At 37.5% G+C, this 20,117-nt stretch overlaps 2 protein-coding genes across 2 annotated transcripts; both read right to left on the minus strand.

The window, feature by feature from the left end:
* Positions 1-921: 921 nt before the first annotated feature.
* On the minus strand, positions 922-4,079 carry PERK1 (proline extensin-like receptor kinase 1). The gene is made up of 8 exons (XM_089612624.1): positions 3,248-4,079; positions 2,573-3,133; positions 2,399-2,485; positions 2,243-2,313; positions 2,047-2,123; positions 1,783-1,930; positions 1,529-1,690; positions 922-1,444 (listed from the first exon to the last, which is right to left on the minus strand). Exons 1-8 carry the CDS (start codon positions 3,804-3,806, stop codon positions 1,127-1,129), a joined length of 1,983 nt encoding a protein of 660 aa, XP_089468750.1. The 5' UTR covers positions 3,807-4,079; the 3' UTR covers positions 922-1,126.
* A 9,591-nt stretch (positions 4,080-13,670) lies between these two features.
* Positions 13,671-17,355, minus strand: NYC1 (NAD(P)-binding Rossmann-fold superfamily protein). Its single transcript, XM_089612753.1, has 10 exons — positions 16,905-17,355; positions 16,741-16,819; positions 16,506-16,641; positions 16,329-16,403; positions 16,023-16,221; positions 15,258-15,326; positions 15,021-15,160; positions 14,786-14,908; positions 14,286-14,478; positions 13,671-14,196 (listed from the first exon to the last, which is right to left on the minus strand). Exons 1-10 carry the CDS (start codon positions 17,241-17,243, stop codon positions 14,017-14,019), a joined length of 1,533 nt encoding a protein of 510 aa, XP_089468879.1. The 5' UTR covers positions 17,244-17,355; the 3' UTR covers positions 13,671-14,016.
* Between the last annotated feature and the right edge of the window lie 2,762 nt (positions 17,356-20,117).

Genomic DNA, 20,117 nt, shown 5'->3' on the forward strand with positions numbered 1-20,117 from the left:
TTTTCTTTATAAAAAATAGACCATTTTCTTGCTTTATATGCACAACTTATGTGCATATTGCTTGAATGGCTCTCAGTTGACATTTGACGACATTCAAGTTGGCCATTGTCTGAGTTGGGAAACTATTACAATTTTACATTCACACAACTTTAGTAGCACGTTTCAGCGCAAAATAAGCCACTAATTAACGTTATTAAATAAGAATATTAAACGAGCGAAATCTACTCCCTAAATCAAGTTAATTGAGGTTGAAGAAGACCCAGTCCAAATTGTCACTTCGTAATCCCTCGCCCGAAAAGAAAGAGTCCATTATGAAATAGTCCCGTTTTCATTTTACCACTTGCATGAAAAATTTCACAACTCTCCACGGCTTTGAATTTTCTTATGTTTCTATAGACACGGGATCATTTGATAATAACATAACGGTTATCTCAAAACTTGATCAATGATACTCTACGGCTGGCTTTACAACAAAGCCTGCATGAAAAATAAAATAAGAAAAAAAAAATACGGCAAATTTAGAGGGTCCCAACTCTCGTAGCTTAACAACAAAATAACGCATGTGCATGAGCTGTTCCCCACTTCCGCTCTAACATCTCGTCACGTTCCAATATATTATTAGAATTTCTTACCATAATGTCTTTGACTTGTTTCATCTATTCTCAAGGTGTACCTTTTTTTTTTTTTTTTAGTTTGTTTGACCATGTATGCGTGTATATGGCTTGTAATTAGTTGTCATTTTCTGATTAGAAGCGTATACGTATCTTGCTTAACGTAGAAGATTTATATATTGAGGACAAAAATGAAAAAACAGCCTAGATACAATTGGGGACGGCTTGAGATTCGGATGAGAAAGAGAGAGAATTATTTGAAAATGAATGAAAGAATTGAACATGTGTGCACATCTGGTCCTGTATGGTATACCACTAATAAATACATTGTGATATAAAATAATAATAATCAATCAATATTTTGCAAAACCAAATAGGGTAAAAAAAAAAAAAAAAGCGTTAACGAAAGACACGACAACATTCTCTTGCAATGAACGTGCATTGGAAATCTTTACACTAAAAAAAAAAAAAAAAAAAAACCCCAAGAGCCTTAGTTGTTTTGTTTTTGTGTGTTACTATGTTAAAGAGTTGCCCCGAAAACCCGAGTCGTCGTTGTTTCTCTTTGCCCTGATGTCGAGTTCTCGGGTGGTTTGGCCTTCGCTGCTGGAGCTGGAAGGGTAAACGCCGTAGTTGCTGGTGGGTGCGCTGTACTCGCTGCTGGGCCCGTATTCCTGACTTCCCAGAGCCATCTTTCTGAACTTCTTCAAGTCGTCGTTGTACTGACTCGTGTCATAGTCCGAGCTCCCGTGTGAGCTGTACACCGTGCTGCTCCCGGGTCTTATTCCCTCGTTCAGGTCCGCCAGCGACACGTCTCCTTCCAGAGCCCGAACAATCTGTGAATGTATGCCCCGAGTTCCATGAATAATCACAATGCCATAATCGAGTCAGAAATAAAGGATTCTTTTCGATAGACCCACCTGACTCATACGAGGGCGGCGGCGGGCGGAGTGACGGACGCAAGCGGCGGCGCAAGCGACGAGGCGGGCCATCTCGTTCTCGTCGTAGTTGTTTCGCAGCTTCGGGTCGACCAGCGCCTCGAAATTTCTATCTTCCAAAGCTCTCCCCAACATTGGTCTCGCCTATTAAAAAAATAAAAAAACGGAGGGTTTATTTCTTTGGAACGCGTTGTTGCGAGCGAGGACGTAGGCATAAAAAAAATGTAAATACTGACCCAGTCGACCAAACTATCATCCATGTAGGACTCGGACGTGTCGACGGGTCTTCGTCCAGTGATCAGCTCCAAAAGCATGACTCCGAACGAGAAAACATCAGACTTGTCGGTGAGTTTCCCGCTTGAAGCATATTCGGGGGCAAGATAGCTGCACAAAGTAACCCCTTATTTTAAGCAAACGTTCTGCGACTATTGCCGAGGATTCTCCAATAAAGAAAACGTTGGTCGAAACCAGATCACAATCACATAAGAATGGAGTCTTACCCGAAAGTTCCCATCACTCGGGTTGAGACATGAGTATTGACATCCGAAGAAAATTTGGCAAGCCCGAAATCTGCAACCTATGAAAACAAACATACAAAGAAAAAAAATGTGCAACTCTTGCTAAATAAGATAATCCCACAACATTTATTGCGACATAGCCATTCACTACGAAAAAAAGGTTTAAATTTTTTTTTACCATGGCCTCAAACTTGAAATCCAAGAGAATGTTAGCCGTCTTAATGTCACGGTGAATGATTTTGGGATGACCTGCAACATCAATCAACAGGGTCAAACAAAAAAAAAATGAAAAAAACGAAAGAGAGAATTCAGTCACAAGCGAACGAGAGCTTACAATCTTCATGCAGATAAGCAAGCCCTTTTGCAGACCCTAGGGCGATTCTCAGCCTGGTTGGCCAATCCATCGTAGGCCGACCTTTCCCTAAAGTATATACATACATACATACATACACATCAACAATCTTGGATCCAAAAACCAAATCCAAACCCAGGATGAAAAAAAGGGTACCGTGTAGGTGAAACTCCAAGGTATTGTTGGGGACGAACTCGTAAACGAGCATTCTCTGGGACCCGGCCATGCAATAGCCGACGAGGGAGACGAGGTGTTTGTGGTGGACTCGGCTGATGATATCGACCTCTGCCTGAAACTCCCTCTCGCCTTGGCCGCTCCCGGCCTTGAGCTGCTTCACCGCCACTTCCTTGCCGTTCGGAAGAACACCTTTGTGGACGTACCCGAACCCGCCCTGCCCCAGCAGATTCGCCTCCGAGAACCCGTCCGTCGCCAATGCCAGCTCATCGTACGTGAACGTGCTCTTCGAGAATCCCAAAGCGTACCCCGGCGGCGGCGGTGGCGGCGGGAGAGGATTTTCCGGCCCCGAGTAGTTCGAGTTCGAGCCTCCGCTGCTGTTGTTGTTGTAAGGTGACGTCATCAACGGTGGTGGTGGTTTTGGCGCGCCGTAGCCGGGGGACTGAGGCGGCCGGGACGCGACAGCTGGCGGCGGCGGCGGAGGATTCTGCTGCCACCGTTGCTGTTGCTGCTGCTGACCGGCGCCGGCGTAGTAATTGTTGTCTGATAGATTGAGTTTAAAACTGTTTTAATTATTTGGATGATCTCGTGATGATTATGAACGAAATGATCAGATCTGAAATAGTGAGAAGGAAATGATGGAGGATTTTTTCGGACCTTTTGGAGGCGGCGGGGGAGGATGGCCGTAATAGGCTTCGTCGTCGCGTCGTCTCTTCTTCTTCTTGGAACAGCAAATGAACAGAATGCTGAACAGAACCAGAATCCCTACGGCTCCGATCGCGATCCCCACCACCACTCCCGTTGAGAGCCCGCTCGATCCCGAAGGCGGCGACGGCGTCCCCGGCGGCGGCGGAGGCGAGCTTCGGCTGGGAGTTCCCGATCGCGGCGGCGGAGGAGAGGACGTCGGAGTCGACGGCGTGGTCGATGATCCCGGCGGAGGAGGAGACGAGGACGACGGAGTCGAAGGCGGCGGCGGAGACGAGGATGAGGACGTCGGAGGCGTTGCGGCTGGAGGAGTGGGAGTCGTTGACGTCGGCGGAGGCGAGGCGTCCGGCGGGGGAGGAGAGACCGGAGTCGCCGGAGGAGGCGCTGCCGGAGTGGCTGGAGGCGGTGCGGCGGGGGTGGCCGGAGGAGGCGCTGCCGGAGAAGCGGGAGTCGCCGGCGGAGGCGATGTTGTGTTTGTCGCCGGAGATGAGGTCGGCGTCGGCGACGACATTGTTGTGAGAGAGACGACTCAGAGCTGTTTCTCTCTCTGTCTCTGCTAGGTTTTCAGAGAGAGAGAGACGGTACAGAGGAATTGAAGAAAAAAACCTCTCTCTAAAAACTCAATTCTTGTTTTGTTAGGAGAGAGAGAGAGAGAGAGAGAAGGGAATTAAGTAGTTCTGTTTTAATTCGGACAGAAATACGAAAAAAGGTTGGATTTAATTCCAGAGATTGAGAAGTGTTTTCTTGTTTTTCGTTTTTTAAGTTTATATTTTTCCTTATTCAAAAAGTGAAGCCTGGCTTTGTTTTGGCTTGGCTGGCCTATCGAAGGAAAGAAGAAGAGGGACAAGAAGCGGTGGAATCGTCTGCGACGCAGGCTAAGCAAGTACCACCTGTGGTCTCGGTGGGACCCACACGATTGTCCCGCGAGTTGCTCTGAGTCTTGAGTCCGACCGTGTCATACCCCACTCGGTTTGGATATATCGTATGTACAGAAAAAAAATCTAATTAATTGACATTTTCGCCGCTAATTATGTGGAGATACTTTACACTATTGTGAGATGTATTTAATTAGATAACGATTTTAAATTTTATTTTGTATATGATAGCAAGAAGATTACATGCTGTATCTGTCTGTAATATTTTTTTTGCGCCGTTTGACTGTTGGAATTATAATATTTTTTCCAATCAATCTATTCATTTATTGATTTTTCTAATTCAGCCAAGCCAACATATTTATTTTATTGATATTTTTTGTCTTTTTTTAGCATATTACTTGTGATTTATTTTTCTGCGTCTTTGATTTTGTTTGGGACGGCTTGGTCATCATGTGTTTAATTTTCATTTATTTTTGGATTTGGTTGTTCTACGACTGAGAAGCACCTACATTACGATATTCACTTTTGGTAAGCCTCCGATCAAATCTATCTGGATTTTTTTTTTATACCAAATTAATTATATTATTTTGTGGGGTCCGATGAGGTGCAATGTTTATTTAATATTTTTTGTTTCTTTTTAAATATTTAATATTTCTCCGACCTAGCTTCTACTTTAATTCGGCCGTTGCAATTTTTTTTTTATTAATAAAATATGGAATAAGACACAAACTTATCCGAAAATAAAATTAAGGGGTTGATCTTTCTAGCCCGCCTAATTTGAGTGATACTAATTTGTTCTGCTGAGGTCTTTCATTGTACAAATGATTATATAGGATATTTGAGCACAAATTCCCTAATATATATATATATATATATATATATATATATATATATATATATATATATATATATTAGGGAATTTGTGCTCAAATATCCTATATAATCATTTGTACACTATACGTATAATAGAAGAATAAAAAATATGTTCATATTCATAAAAAAAAACATTTATAGTGTAGATTTTTTTTATTTGTTTCTAGCCATACTATTTTAATAAAAAAAAATAAAAAAAAATTCATGTGATTCGTCTTGAAATGAAGTTTAAGAACTTATTCAGTTCCAATCGAAAAAAGCTCAGTGCAATAGCCGTCGAATCATTTATACCTTTAGAACATGAATCTCACCTTTCGCCCCCACACTAATAGTCTCTCGAAGTTTTTAAGGTCACACAATGAACCAGAGTCACAAACTCTTCTCACAATCAATACGATTAAGCAAGTCTCGCAACAAATATCACAAACACTTAAAATTACAATAGAAAGAGAATATGAAAGCTCTACCTTAATAAGAAGAGGAAAGAATGATAATCCTTGAAAACTTCTAATTTATCCTACTTGAAAAGGATTCTTCATATGTCTGTTAGATTAGGCTAGTTCGACGGCAACGATTGTGGCGTGTCACAACAGACTCTTAGGTCAGATTAATGATGTGGTGTCTTTTTCGATACATAACGATGTTGCCAAATCCACACTTGTAGTATGGGCTTGGGCGTGAAAGCAATCATGACAATTCAAGCAAATAAACGGGTCGATTTAGATTTAGAACTGGGCCTCAAATCTCCGTTGCAAGACCAAATGAAAAATACTTGAAGAATTTTGTATGTTGCAAAATAATTATTAAAAGGAACTGAATGCAAAGGATTTTTTTTACTAGAGCCATCCTATTACATCCGTTTTTCTAGTCAAATTTTGAAATTTTGGCGGTATAGATACTAAAACATCTTTATTCTCAATTGGTGGTTCTCAGCCTTTCAGTTCATCCATTAATATCTAAGGCTATTTAAAAAAAAAACCATTAGGTTAGTCGATCAGTGAAGTCTACCTTCTGACTGTCAAAAGCCAACACGTTATGCTATCATCTAATTTTTTTTTTTTTTAATAATAATGGGCCTCATTAAAACCTTTTTGCACATCCTTATGTCAAAAGTTTGATCGGAAAAGTAGTACTCTTTACTGCTCATTAAACAATGGCTTCCGCCCTCGATAAAGGTTCTGACAAAGATTAGACCATCTATGAAATTACCAAAACCAAAACACTCATCTTTCTATGCCCATTGGCTTAGTTCTTTAGCAATAGTATCAATCACCACCTCAGCAAATGAAGATATTCAACGGGATTTTTCAATATCGATGATACTCTCGAAAAGAGGTTACAATGATCAAATTGGACAATAAACCTTCTCTAAGATCTCAAATATGCCTTTGTTATCTCTTGATCACCACCTTTTTTATATTCCTAAGTTTCGCAAGCAACCTCGCCATATAAATACATGGCATTTAAGCTTATATGGCCGCCTCGGATAGACTTCTCCATGACCACATAGCTTTCCATCAACAGTTTTGGAAATAATACCAACGAGAACCCTCTGGCATATTGAGTCCACTTGAACGCGTAGCCGAGAAGCACTATTGACCACCGATCGGGTCGTCGAGGTTAACCTCGGGAGGTTGTACCACATGAACAATGCTCTCTTATTTGCCACATGAGCTCTAAGAACTTAGCCTTGTCACCATCAGTATGTCCCATTGTCAATCAATGTCATTTCTTTTGTGCTAACTATTATCCACGAGCCCGAATAAGAAATTCACTAAGGGTATCAATAATCTTATTTAGATCATCATAAATTGCCTTTGTGTGAGACTTTCCTTGGAAATTATCCAAAGGAAAATCTTAGCTCGTTCATAAATTTTCGACCTCCACAAATGCTTCCAGAAATTATCAATTAAGATCGAAGGAAGCTCCCGTCAGCATCTTCAAAACAGATCGAACTAAGAAAATCAAATTTTGGCTTTGAATTATTTTTTGTCTTGAGGTCTCATTCTTCTATAGCAAAAGATGTATGAGTACTTAAATTATTTTGTTCATCATCTAATAGAAATGTCCCAATATATATATATATATATATATATATATATATATATATATATTTAGGGTTCCAGTAGATATATAACCATATTTATATGTATGGTTTGCTATTTAGCCAATCTTTAATAAATATTTGGTAAATACCCAACATTTGAGTAATCAGTTGTAAATAATAATTGTAAATAATAGTGTAAATAGTTGTAATCATAATAAAAGTTGGCTATTTATCAAATATTTACCGAAAGTTGGTTAAATAGCAATCTAAAAGTGTAAATATAGTTAGTTTGCTAATTATTTGATATATATATATATATATATATATATATGTTTAACTAAAACAGTTTCTTTAGAGTTTAGTTTATGTTTATGTTGTATTCACGTGAATCAGAGCCAAAAATGTCACATCAAACTCTCAAAAAATGAATCATCTACTATATAAAGGAAGACAAAATATAATTATTCATATTACATTGATATATAATGCAATGGCATGTGTGTATCTCGTTTGAACCAAACATATGCTCTAAATCCTTAGCTCGGACACAAAATAAGAGCGTAGGAAATATAATGACACGAAAGTGACTTTAGTGATGTTTGCATTTTAGTATTTATCCATTAAAGGAAGTCAGTCAAGGATTAGGTAATCCAATATATACATATTATATATATATATATATATATATATATATATATATATATATAATGCAATGGTATTTTATAGTTTGAGGTTTTGATCGTGGCTATGGCTGTTACTCTAAGTAAAGTAAAGGCATTCAATCCAGCTGGAACAACAACAGCTAACCAAACTTAAGAGAAACTGATGATTTTGACGTGTTTTCTATAAAACTTAGATGCCAACTAAATTTTATTTAAATAGTACTATTAGTTTAGCAATTTTAAAAGCAAAAACCAAAAAAATCCAAACTTAGCACTATCCTGACTTGTTTGAAATATTGGGATACACCAAAAAGTTTTGCATACTAATCATTTGGATCATGGAATGTTATATAAATATCGTGGAAATCGTACCAAGTATCAGTCAATTTCATTTTGTAGATCTCGAAATTATCAAAATATCCAGACTAAACTCATTAATTTAATAATATCCGAAATTGTACTTTTAGACACTTTTCGGACAAAATACCCCTGAAATTTAAATAACCCATCATCCTCTCTCATTTCAAACCCTCTCTCTCTCTCTCTCAAACCCTCAATCCGACGAGATCCACCAAAATCCGACGAGATCCACCAAATTCCGACCATTTCTGACGTCTCCAAGTGATTCCGACGAGCTTCCACCGGCGTTCAAGGTTGTCCAAGCTTCCACGAGCGTCACCAAGTGTAAGAGTTTTATCTTTATTTCATTTTTTTTTATTGGTGTAGGATAGTATATATACATGATTGGAGTGATTATTAATGATTATTGGATGAAAATAGCCGAATTTGAAGCTTTTAGTTCGAGTTAAGGTTTTTAAATTTTTTTGATAAAATCCGTTGAATCTCATCGGAGATCGTCAGATTTCAACGGAATCCGATGAACTCCGATGAGATTCATCGGATTTTTTCGATGACCTTCAATCCAAAATCTCCGCCAAAATCCGATGAAATCCAATATATATGGACTTTCAGGAGTATTTTTGTCCGAAAAGTGTCCAAAAGTCCAATTTCGAATATTATTAAACTAATGAGTCTAGTCTTGATATTTTGATAATTTTGAGGTCTACAAAATGAAATTTCTCATATATATCTCGTATCATCGGGGTGAATTGAAAAAGTTATACACGAGCAGTAAAAATAGGAAAAGAAAATCCAACGAAGTAAAAAAAAATGCAACATTTCTAAAAATAGAGAAACCTATGACTATGCATATACAGTGTTTCCAAAAATATAATGAGAACTTACCTCAGCTACCACCATTTGATAAGTTTTTTTTTCCAATTTCCCACCAAAAGTTTAATTAAGTAAAAAATACTAGTAAACCACTTGTACAAATACAATTTTACCCTCAACATGATGTCAACAATTGACATCTATTGTTGACATCTGTGAGTTTTGATTCTCTGTTTGTTGACATAAATGTCAACAACCGACATATATTGTTGACATCTATGTCAATAATTGACATCAATTATTGAGAGTAAAATTGTATTTGTACAAGTGGTTTAGTAGTATTTTTTTTTTTTTTATCAAATTAAGCTTTTTGTGGAAAATTAGAAAAAAAAAAAAAAAAAAACTTATCAAATGGTGGTGATTAAGACAATTTTTCAAATATAATTGTCAAAAAATTTCATCGAACATTGGTAGTTGGTACATTTGTTGATAAATAATATTACTATCTTAAAAGTTTCTCAAACATTCTCGTTAGTATTTCTCTGATCTAAAGGTCCTCAACCCCTTAAAATCAAGTGATCAATTTTTTTAAATGCCATTAAATCAATTTTTATAGTGACTTGTTGTAGTACTATTAAAACTTTCGACAACGTTGTTTGCTTTATTAAATCTGGTCTTTTTAAAATTCTCTATTATTTATTACTGATATACAAAAATGGGGTGCAAAGGACAAATATTTGCATGACAATTAAATAGACTAATACACATGTCCTTTTTATTTTGAACACTACTAGTACTAATGCAACTACCTTAGTTCTATGTCAATTGCACGGATGGAATTGTTTGTAGTCCCGCTTAATGTCGATGTTATGAACAAATAAATAGTGGTATAATACTTGAACAAAATTAACGCCATAAAAAAATAAGGTCATAGGTGCACAAACATGTAAAAAAAAAAAAAAAAAAAAAAAAATGAAGAAGAAGACAGTTTTCAATCTTCACCGTGACACCCTGAGAGAAAAAAAAAATCATAGATATATTGATGTGGATGGCCATTTTAAAATTTAAACATACATTGTCTCATTATTTTTTTTAAGGCATAATTTGCGGAGGAAAAAACTTTGGAACATAACATTCTCGATGCGTGTCAATCCCAAAAGAGTGACTTTCTATGCCATGCAATGATTTCATACTTAAAAAAAATATTGATTAATCATGGAAGCACATGTTTAAGAGAAGTTTCTTTGTGTGACGGTGATTCGGTACTCAACTGGAATTGGACAGTTAGATGTAATAGAAACAACGCGTAAAGATCATATATATATATTGTATGGATGAATTGGAATGAAGATATTAGTTTGCTAGAGAATCAAAAGGGACTTTTAGTTTATATAATAATATGGCTGATATCTATTTGATGAAATAAAATTAACGAGTTACTAAAAGTGAATCAATTCGCTGGCATGATCTCTTTTGTAAAGCAAAGTTGGGTTGGAAATGTTCGAGCTGTTTGGATTGGACCATTAATATTATTTTCATGCATTGACCAATGTCATCTTCGCAATTCCCCCACAACTCAACACCACAAGTGTTATTTAATTAATTAATTAATAATAATGGTGGTCTAGTCGCTGCATTAAGGTCTAACTTAACTTGAGCAGAGGCGGAAACTTTACAATATTGTGCCAAATACGAGGAGTACACAAATTTATGATATAATTCAAAAAGGTTTTAAATACCTTTTGCATTACATCATTCAAATAATTGTTGTATTACATCTAAGTGTTGTGTAATATATAAGGGTTGGGTTCGAATTACGGAAAAAAAAAAAAAAAAAATTCATCCGAAAAAATGCATAATTTATGATAAAAAAAAATTGAAATCTTTCACCATTCCGTAATATAGATTGTTGAACATATTTACCTAGTTTTCGTAATACAGAAGTGAAATGTCGAAACGATTCACCCTTCTAGTTTGAAAGTGGCGGTCAGAGAGTCTTCTCACCGGTGTACCTCTAGTGTTGGGGGTAGCCGTAGGGACATGAGTTGGGTTGGCCCTTTGATGAATAAATGGCATTTTGGAGTGGACGATGTGGACAGTTGCAACGGCAGAGCGAGCGGCGATTGAGAGTCAATGATCGTTGGTAAGTCTTGTTAGTATGATGAGACTCGGCGAGCGTACCCCATTGCAAGAGCATGGAGGTGGGGCAAGAATATGTTTGTTCACTGGCAACAAAGAGGTTTTGGAATTTGTTGGTGGCTCGCACCGATAACTCTAAGTGTCCTGATTCATCATGGTTATTGAACGGTACAGGAAGAACCATTTCCGACGACCTAAATTTCCGACGCTTCCAACCTTAACCTCAGATAACTTACCCACATCATTACCTATGAGTAATATATCATCGACATATAGTATCAGAAACACAACTTTGCCTTCGTGTATTAACTTGTAAACGCACAGCTCATCTATTGACTGCTCAAAACCGAAACTCTTCATAGTCTCATCGAATCTAATATTCCATGACCTAGATGTTTGCTTTAATCCATAAATAGACTTAAGCATCTCACAAACCTTGGTCTCTTGACCTTCTTCCACGAAACTGTCTGGTTGAGCCATATAAATGCGCTCGTCAAGATTGCTATTCAGGAATGCAGTCTTAACATCCATTTGCCAGATCTCATAGTCGAGAGCTGCAGCTATGGATAAAAGTATGCGGATGGATTTAAGCATCGCGACTGGCGAGAAGGTATCCTCATAGTCAATACCTTCCTTTTGGTTATAACCCTTGAACGTCTCGACGTTCCCATCCGGACCATTTTTCTTCTTGTATATCCATTTTCACCCTACGGATTTAATCCCTTCGGGAAGGTAATTTTTTTTCTGTTAAGGTTGGAACTTCCATGCTATCGGAAGTGGAAATCAAAGAAAAACTTAGAAAAAAAAACCTTTAGATACCATTAATGGAAAATTGAATATGGGCAATTGGATTTTACATCCAACGGCCCAGATTTAAAAAAAAAAAAAAAAAAAACCAACCTGCGGAAAACCATTTCTTCCGTATGCTTCAACTACCATTACCGACATGTGTCGGAATTCTTCATGCCACTTCCGCAGGCACGGAAAACAGTAATTTTCGTGAGGCAATTTGAGCAATCGGAAGTCCTTCCGTGCCGATAGCCAGGTTTAGTCCTGATGAATATTTCGGCGTTTCTTTCTCTCTGTGCTCTTCCTTTCGGTCAAATTCAAGATTTATCTTTAGATTCTTTGGTGTCTATATTTATAGGTTATTATACTTGATTTCTAATAGAAAGCTCCGTGTTATATTTATAACATTGAGTCACTGAACCACAAAAATTTGGAGATTTATTAAACAACAAACATTTTGTAAATTTTAAATAAATATTCACTATGGTGATGTGATATTATTTGAACGTTTTTTAGTATTTCATTTATGTCATTATAGTCTAATGATTATTTATAATTTTTAACGAATAATTACAACTATTAATGTTTTTTTTTAATTTGTTAATAAGATTATGTACCTATTTACTTAAAAGTTACCAAAAGTTAACTATATGAGTATGACAGACATAAATTTTCATATGGCTACTATCTAGATAACCCTATTTATAATGAATAAAAAGATGAAAAATATTCATTTTACGTGAACTTTTTTCTTAATGGTAGTTTAAACTCATTTACATATGTGACTCGAATCGCATATACTTTATCACACCAAGTCTGTCAATTCTATTTGGAGCACATTGTTTTTTTTTTTTAATGACACGTCATCAGATCCGTTCATGAAGAGAGTTTTTAATGATATTATTCTATATGCTCCATAAAAACATTATCCTCTCACATGGTGGAATATACTATTGAATGTTTCCTCTTCTCATAATTAGTGCCATGACATTCGCTCTATACAGGCCAAAAGGCAAATATTATTATTTTAAAAAAGGGGCAAATATTCAGCTGTATACAGACACAGCTATTTACCACTTTTTCTTTATGGTAATTGATGTCAATGGCTCCTAAATTATTGAGCTAGCCCTAAATTAGTCCCTTACTTAATGTCATAGATAAAAATATCTCTGCATAATCAATTTTATAGTAACTTTGGCCTCTTTTTGCCTTACTTTCACAAAAGTTAATCACCAAACAACTCTAAACCACTGATATCTAAAATAGACTAATTGGTTATTCAACATTATCTCTAAAGTGAAAATCATTATCTCTAAAGTGGAAATCATGAGTTCAATCCTCGCTAACAAGTTAGTGAAACTGTCTAAAAAAATAACTCTAAACCAGATACATACTTTAAAAAAAATGGCTAGTTTAAATAAATATATAAAAACCTATTTACTTCAAAATTAAACCAAAAAAACTTAGAATACATAGGATAAGTTGGATTTGATTAATTTATCTATTAAAACGTTGCAAGTTTCAGAATGTTTAAAGGGATTATGTTTCAAGTTATTTAGGTAGTTGTTTTGTTTTTTAAAAAATAACATTATTATGAAAATGACAATAAAACTGCTGATTCAGAGATTTTTTTTTTTTTTTCCGTATGAAATTTGATTTGAGACCAAAAAACAACTCTTGCAACAATTCAAGGACTATTTGTTCAATATGCTTATCTTCATTATATATATATATATATATATATATATATATTTTATTCTCTCAATCATCGATTTCCAACGGTCAACAATTTGGAATAATTAAAAAGACAAGTCGTAGATTCTGAACCATGTGCAAAAGGATCGGCAAATCATGAATGACCCTTTCTTTATTCACATCCAAACTAAAATCTTGTAGCTGAGAAATGAAATAAAAATTTCACTACGCTTTTTTTTTTTTTTTACTTGTCATAATTAAGAAGCAATTCTGCCATGATAAAAGGAAATCCAGTTTTAAAATTACAAGTGATAATAATAAGAAATTGCAACTTTTCTTTTTGTTTCTTCATTTTACATGTTGCCTTTGAACCCCCTATATTATGTTCTTCTCTACCTAACAAGTAACAATGCAGGTTGAAAAAACTGCATTTTGATTTTGAAAGTGTGTTGCTTCTGTTTTAGCCTCTTAAGTGCCGTTACTGGTGGTGGTAGACAGGATTATGAAGGCACAAACGACGGAGAGCGAGACGACCGAGAGCCAAGTGCTCTCTGTGTACATTTCCATGGCGTCGGTGAAAGAGAAGCGAGTTCTGTTCTCCGCCCAGTTGCGGATCCGGTCAGCTTCGGCGGCGTACAATGCCTTGCCCTGGGAGAGACAACAAGTGCACAATTGGTGAGTTTACTTGGGGCACAAGGCAAGGCAAGGAAAGAAAAAAAAAAGGAGGGAAAAGTGACCTGTTGGTCGAACCAACGGCCTCTGCGGAGCCAGGCGGTGACCAAGGCGATCAAGATTCTGGGAGGAGTCAAGTAATTGATGGATTTTCCGCTCCCTTTCACGACTCGCATCCGTGGGACCAGAGTCCTTGCCACCGTCTCGGGTTGCTCGCAAATTATGTTGAACATTTGCTTGTTTTGAATCGAGGACCCACTGAAAACCACACACACAGAGGAACACAAGTATTTTTAATCAAAATAGATCAAACAAGGAATAATATATGGTCGATGATATTTCAGGGCGAAAACAACTAAAAACCCGTTTCATGTCCTGTCGAATTTTTTTTTTTTTTTTCACAATGAAATAAAATTTAAAAAATAGTATACATAAATAATTTATTCGCTGATTTTTAGCGACATGGGCAAGCGAAAACCACCAATTTCGATTCATTGCTTGTTTTTTGTCCTGGCGAATTTCCATTTTTTTTATTCATTAAAAAAAAAAGAGTAATATAATAAACCTGAGAAGAAGATCAGTGAGAACCATGCCCGGAGAGGCTGTGTGAACTCCTACTTTGGATCGCTTCGATTCCTTGTGAAGCGACGATTGAAGTTGCCTGAGCCCACATTTCGTCGATCCATACCTGAAAGGACACACACAAACACACACACAGAAAAAAGAAAGAAAGAAAGGCGAGTCGTCATTGACACTGATCAAAATATTTTAAGTGGGACTAAATGAAAGACGAGGCTTACACGGCAGTCAAAGGGGTACTGGATCCCCCGGAGCCAGCCCCGTCCATGTTAAATATGTGCCCTCCCTTGGCTTGCTCTTCCATCACACGCATCGCTTCGCGAGTGCACAGAAGAGACCCAACCAAGTTTGTCGACACGATCTACAGAACGATATAATTACGACTTGAAATGTTACTATTGTAAGATTAAAAGAAAATATGTTCTCAGAGCAATCAATGTCAGGCACAATAAACATACCTGTGTTATGTCTTCGTCGTCGAACTGCAACAAGGGCCTAAACCCTTTGTTCGTGCCGGCATTGTTTATCTGCGCAAGGGAATGGGTTGATTAATTGTAGAAGATTAGTTTTGACATTTACATGTTAGTTCTCATAGTAATTGGCCTATCAGAATGGGAAAGCCCATCGTATAGATAAATACTGTTGCAACTTTTTCATTATACATTCAGTGTTCCTTCAGCATAAATCTTCCAAAAATGTAGAATGAAATGCATATTTTTACCAGCTTCAAGCTATAACTAAATGTAAAAATAAAATAAAAAATAATTAAAAATCATGAAAATGTGCTACGCTCAAAGCTTTGTTTATTGTTCCTTCTTATCTTTCAGATTCTGCATTGTTTGAAGCAGAAACATAAAATAAAAATAAAATAAAATAAAATAAAAAACCAGAAAATATGTAATTTTTTTAAAATCAAGTAAACTCATTCAGGTTTTGTTTCAGAACTTCATGTTTTTTTTCTCCCACGTTTCTTGTTCTATGGGTGGCGAAATGAAGCCTTTTCTAGAAAGACAGGCATTAAAAAAACAATAAATTGAGTAGCTAGGCACCAAAATTTAGAGATTTGCTAAATAATCAAATTTTTATAAATAGCCATTACGGTGTTGTTTGGACGTCTATATGGCAAAACTTGAGTTTTTATATGGCTATATATTTAGAGAGCCCTTTAAAAAAAAAGCACATCACATAGAAGGGACACCAAATATCAAGGAAAGAATCCTCACCCAAATATCGATAGAACCAAGTTCGCCGATGGCGAAATTCGCCAATCTCTGAACGTCCTGGGGATTACAAACATCGCAGGCAATTCCGACGACTTTCGAGAGTCTCAGGGGAGTCATCGAGGAAGATCCACCTTCTCCGATCACACCTTCATTCAGATTCTCCTCGAGCTCCCTCACAGTCGATTCAACCGACTCGGAGCTGCCTTCATCAGATGCATCAAATGATCAGATACAGCAATACCATCAATACATACACAAATCAACGCAACGACACACCAAAAAAAAAAAAAAAAAAAAAAACCCCACCTTCGAGAAGCGACGACCACGTGGTCTCCGGACAAAAGGAATTCACGAGCGAGTGCTTTTCCTAGCCCCCTCGTACTGTTCGATACAGGCAAATTCAACATCGAGTTTTCAAACTTATTCATAATCATTATGAAATAAGGAAATTTAAAAGCGATTTCGGGATTTTTTTTTTCTTACCTTCCGGTTATGACGACTCTGCGTGGGCCGGCTCGGCAATGCTCCTCCAAAACCATGTTGGACCCGATCATGGTGCCGATAATGATTCCCCCGAGCCAGCTGTACCATATCAACGTATTCATTTGACTGTCACCCCCTTCAAAAAAAAAAAAAAATAATAAAAAAAACAGGCTCAAATTAGTCAGTCATTAAACACTACATGAACATTTTCAGTTTTGATTTTGTTGATACTTACCAGATAACTGAAATCCAACTCCTAGGATTACTCCGGTACTCATCATTGTTACAATATATCTACCGATTTGGATGGCCATCTGTCAAAACATTACATAATTCCTCATCAGTCAAACTCAAATTACGTAAACCCTAAATTAAACTAGAAGAATGAAGAATTCTCACCGAGGAAAACACTTCTTCCAATTTGGCCACAGCTTTACTATGATCTTCATCATTTCTCGAGTTCAATCCCAAACCCGCCGTGACGGTGTAACTCAAAGACCCCCAAAACCCTAACTTGTCGTCTTCCTTCGAGACCACGCTGACTTTTTCCTTCGCTTTCGCGCTCTTTCTCGCGATTTCCCGTTCGTCCCTGTAGGCTCTGCAACGAAGGCCCAGTCCGAGCCGCCCATGAGAAAATTCCGGCCCGACCTGGAACGTCCGGTCGTCGGAAAAGCTCGAGCGGCCTTGAAAGTGTAGGCCACGTGGCGAGCTCAAGTGGAACCTCGCGAGTACGGCCATGGATAGAGGAGCTGAGAGAGGAACGATGGGTTGGTGAAGAAAGTGAAGGGATTAAAGTTCATCCGAGAGGCTCCGATTTTGTTGGGGATATTTTGCTTTCGCTGTGCAATTATTTGATATAATATAGCAGCGAGTGAGAGTGAAGATATTTTCATGGGAGCGAAAAAGGATTGTGATGACCACACGTTAAAGCAACCTCATCTTGCTCTCGATCAGATGCCACGTGGCGCTATGGGCCTCTATTGTTTTTTTTTTTTTTACGAGTGATATTTTTTCATGGTTTGGTTGGTGTTCAAGGTTAATAAGTTTGGCACGGAACGGATATTGATGAACAAGAACAACATTAACAAAAACGTCACGCTTGTTCTTGCTAACTCATTAGTCGTCTATCAATGATCATCTGTTATTGAGTCGAAGATTAAGATTAGACTGAGGTGTTGGAATTTGGACTCATTAGATTTTAGAGCGTAGTAAATAGGAAATGAGCCATCTTTGTCGCATTTTTTTAGAGACGGCTTTTACTAAATCAATTCTAATGTGCCGTACAACACAAGCAACTATGTGGAGATCTTACCATTATAGAAGGCTAACGGTATTGATTTTCATCGGTGAATCAGCGCTCGCTCCTGTAAGAGAGGTGGTGGAACTTACATGTCTATAAATATTCGAAGGCTAGTAATATGTAATTTCGTGGTACCTCATTTAAGATTACTTTAGGTTTTTTTTTAAGTTGTATTTGTTTTTGTTTTACTTGTGTAACTTCTTTAAAATTGAAATAATGAATAATAAACTAAAATAAAACAAATTTTGGTAACATCCAAGAAGTGGGATGCAAACAAGATTCCCATTTAGTATTGTTTTATTGTTTTTTTAAGCTGTATATATTTATTTAACTTATTTAAGTTACTTTTAAAATTGAAGTAATTAATAGCAAATTAAATATATATATATATATATATATATATATATATATATATATATATATAAGACTCTTAGAATTGTAAAATATGGTATAGAGAATTTTCGGTCACGTAAAAAATGTTTTTACGCTTTCGAGAGCCCCATTTTTTGCAAAATATGAAACGGAACGAGCGGATCCCATTTTCTAGATTTCATATGACCAACTTTATTATCGATCTCCCTTGAATATTTTTGGGAAAATATCATATGTCTCCTATTAATATCAATTATATGTCTTAAAACATGTAACATGTCAAAACCCTACATTTTATAAGATTTTATTGATTTTTAAAAAACTAAAAATTGAGTTGACCATTTTACCCTTAATGAGTTCCCTCATTTTATACCTTGAATTGTTTTTATAATGGAAAAAGAACAAAATTCGTGTTTGGCTTGTGCGCTTGGCCCTCAATTTCTTCGTCGTCAAGTGTTGTCGCTAAAAAATCGGACAACGTTGAAAACTTCGAACAGACCAAGTGGCTGCGCCCCGAACCGGGTTTGCAGAAACTCGAAAGTCATAAGTTCCATTCCCTAGCTCAAGAACGTTCTTCATTTGTCGCAGAGACTTCCGAGTAAGAAGAAGAAGCAAACACTACTACAAATACAGTTTTCCGGTGCGGATGACTTTTGGGTGCGACTTTTCTCACCTAAAAGTCGCACTAAAAATTACTTTCGGGTGCGACTTTTCGCACCCAAAAATCACTGCAGTAACCAAAAAATTTGGCTGATTTTTTTTTAATTTGGGTGCGAAAAGTCGCACCCAAAAGTTCATCATACCTTTAGGTGCGACAAAGTCGCACCCAAAAGTTCAAAACATTTGGTCTTAAAATTTAGCGGGATTTTATTCCCTCTTATTTCACTTCTAAAATTTCGTTCCCCTCTTTTTAGCTTACTCTGCCAAAAGAAAAGAAAAGAAAGAAAGAAAGGAAAGGAAAGAAAGAAAAGAAAGAAGAGAGAAATGGAAAGAGAGAGACCGAGAGAAGGAGATAGGGAGCCGAGAAAGAGAGAGCCGAGAGAGAGACTGAGAAAGAAAGCGAGAGACTGAGCGACGAGGAAGGCTCGCGGAGGCACGAGGAAGCCGAAGGGAAGAAGAGGACGGCAAGGGATCTCTGACCGAGACCCAAGCCCGCGCGCGCTCCAACCAAGGGAAGCGAGCCATCGCGCGACCACCGAGCATCGGCCAAGAAGAAATCGCCGACCCCTCGTCCACACGACCCAGCCAACCACCGAGACTCACCACTGGACGCGCGCGCGGACCGAGAAGGAAGGGGCCACCGCGAAAGAACCGACCGGAGATAAGATTTGCGAACTCTGGCGAGCATCTCAGACGGTGAAAGGAAGAAGGATTTCATCTGGGTGGGTCAATTCTTCAAGCTAGGTAAAGAAATTATTTTCCCCAATTTTTATTCTGGATTCTAGGGTTTGATTTGGGGGGTTTTTCATGATTGAAGTTACTGTTCGGATTTGAGAGTTCTTGGGTTTGTTTTCGATAATGATTCTGAATTATCGTGTTGATTCTTTCTTCCGCCCCTCTGTTGGTCTGATTTTGTGATGTTGGAACGTATAGGTTTTCTATCATTGCTGAGTTGAAGCTTGTGTTCTGGTGATACTGTGATATCGTGTTCTCTCTAGTGTGCTCGAATTGACCGCACATAAATGTCGCCAATTTTTTTTTTTTTTTTTGGTGACTTTTTAGGTGCGACTTTAGGTGCGAAAAGTCGCACCTAAATGTCGCACCCGAAAGTCAAGACTTTTGGGTGCGACTTTTCGCACCCAAGACTTTTAGGTGCGGACTTTCGGGTGCGGAAAATTCGCACCCAAAGTCGCACCTAAAGATATCTTTGGGTGCGAAAATTGACTTTTGGGTGCGAAAAAAGTCGCACCCAAAGGTCTTTTTTGTACTAGTGAAATAAG

Source organism: Urtica dioica, chromosome 4, assembly GCF_054948205.1.
Source record: "Urtica dioica subsp. dioica isolate 48M chromosome 4, U.dioica_male_clone48M_v1_H2, whole genome shotgun sequence".
NCBI classification, from domain to species: Eukaryota; Viridiplantae; Streptophyta; class Magnoliopsida; order Rosales; family Urticaceae; genus Urtica; species Urtica dioica.

Coding starts and splice junctions, on each gene's coding strand:
- PERK1 (XM_089612624.1), bottom strand. CDS start 3,806: ATGTCGTCGCCGACGCCGACCTCATCTCCGGCGACAAACACAACATCG. Junction 2,314..2,398: donor TGCTTATCTGCATGAAGATT/GTAAGCTCTCGT, acceptor TTGATGTTGCAG/GTCATCCCAAAATCATTCAC. Junction 1,445..1,528: donor GCCGCCCTCGTATGAGTCAG/GTGGGTCTATCG, acceptor ATACATTCACAG/ATTGTTCGGGCTCTGGAAGG.
- NYC1 (XM_089612753.1), bottom strand. CDS start 17,243: ATGGCCGTACTCGCGAGGTTCCACTTGAGCTCGCCACGTGGCCTACAC. Junction 16,820..16,904: donor TGGAAGAAGTGTTTTCCTCG/GTGAGAATTCTT, acceptor ATGTTTTGACAG/ATGGCCATCCAAATCGGTAG. Junction 16,404..16,505: donor AGAGTCGTCATAACCGGAAG/GTAAGAAAAAAA, acceptor TGTATCGAACAG/TACGAGGGGGCTAGGAAAAG.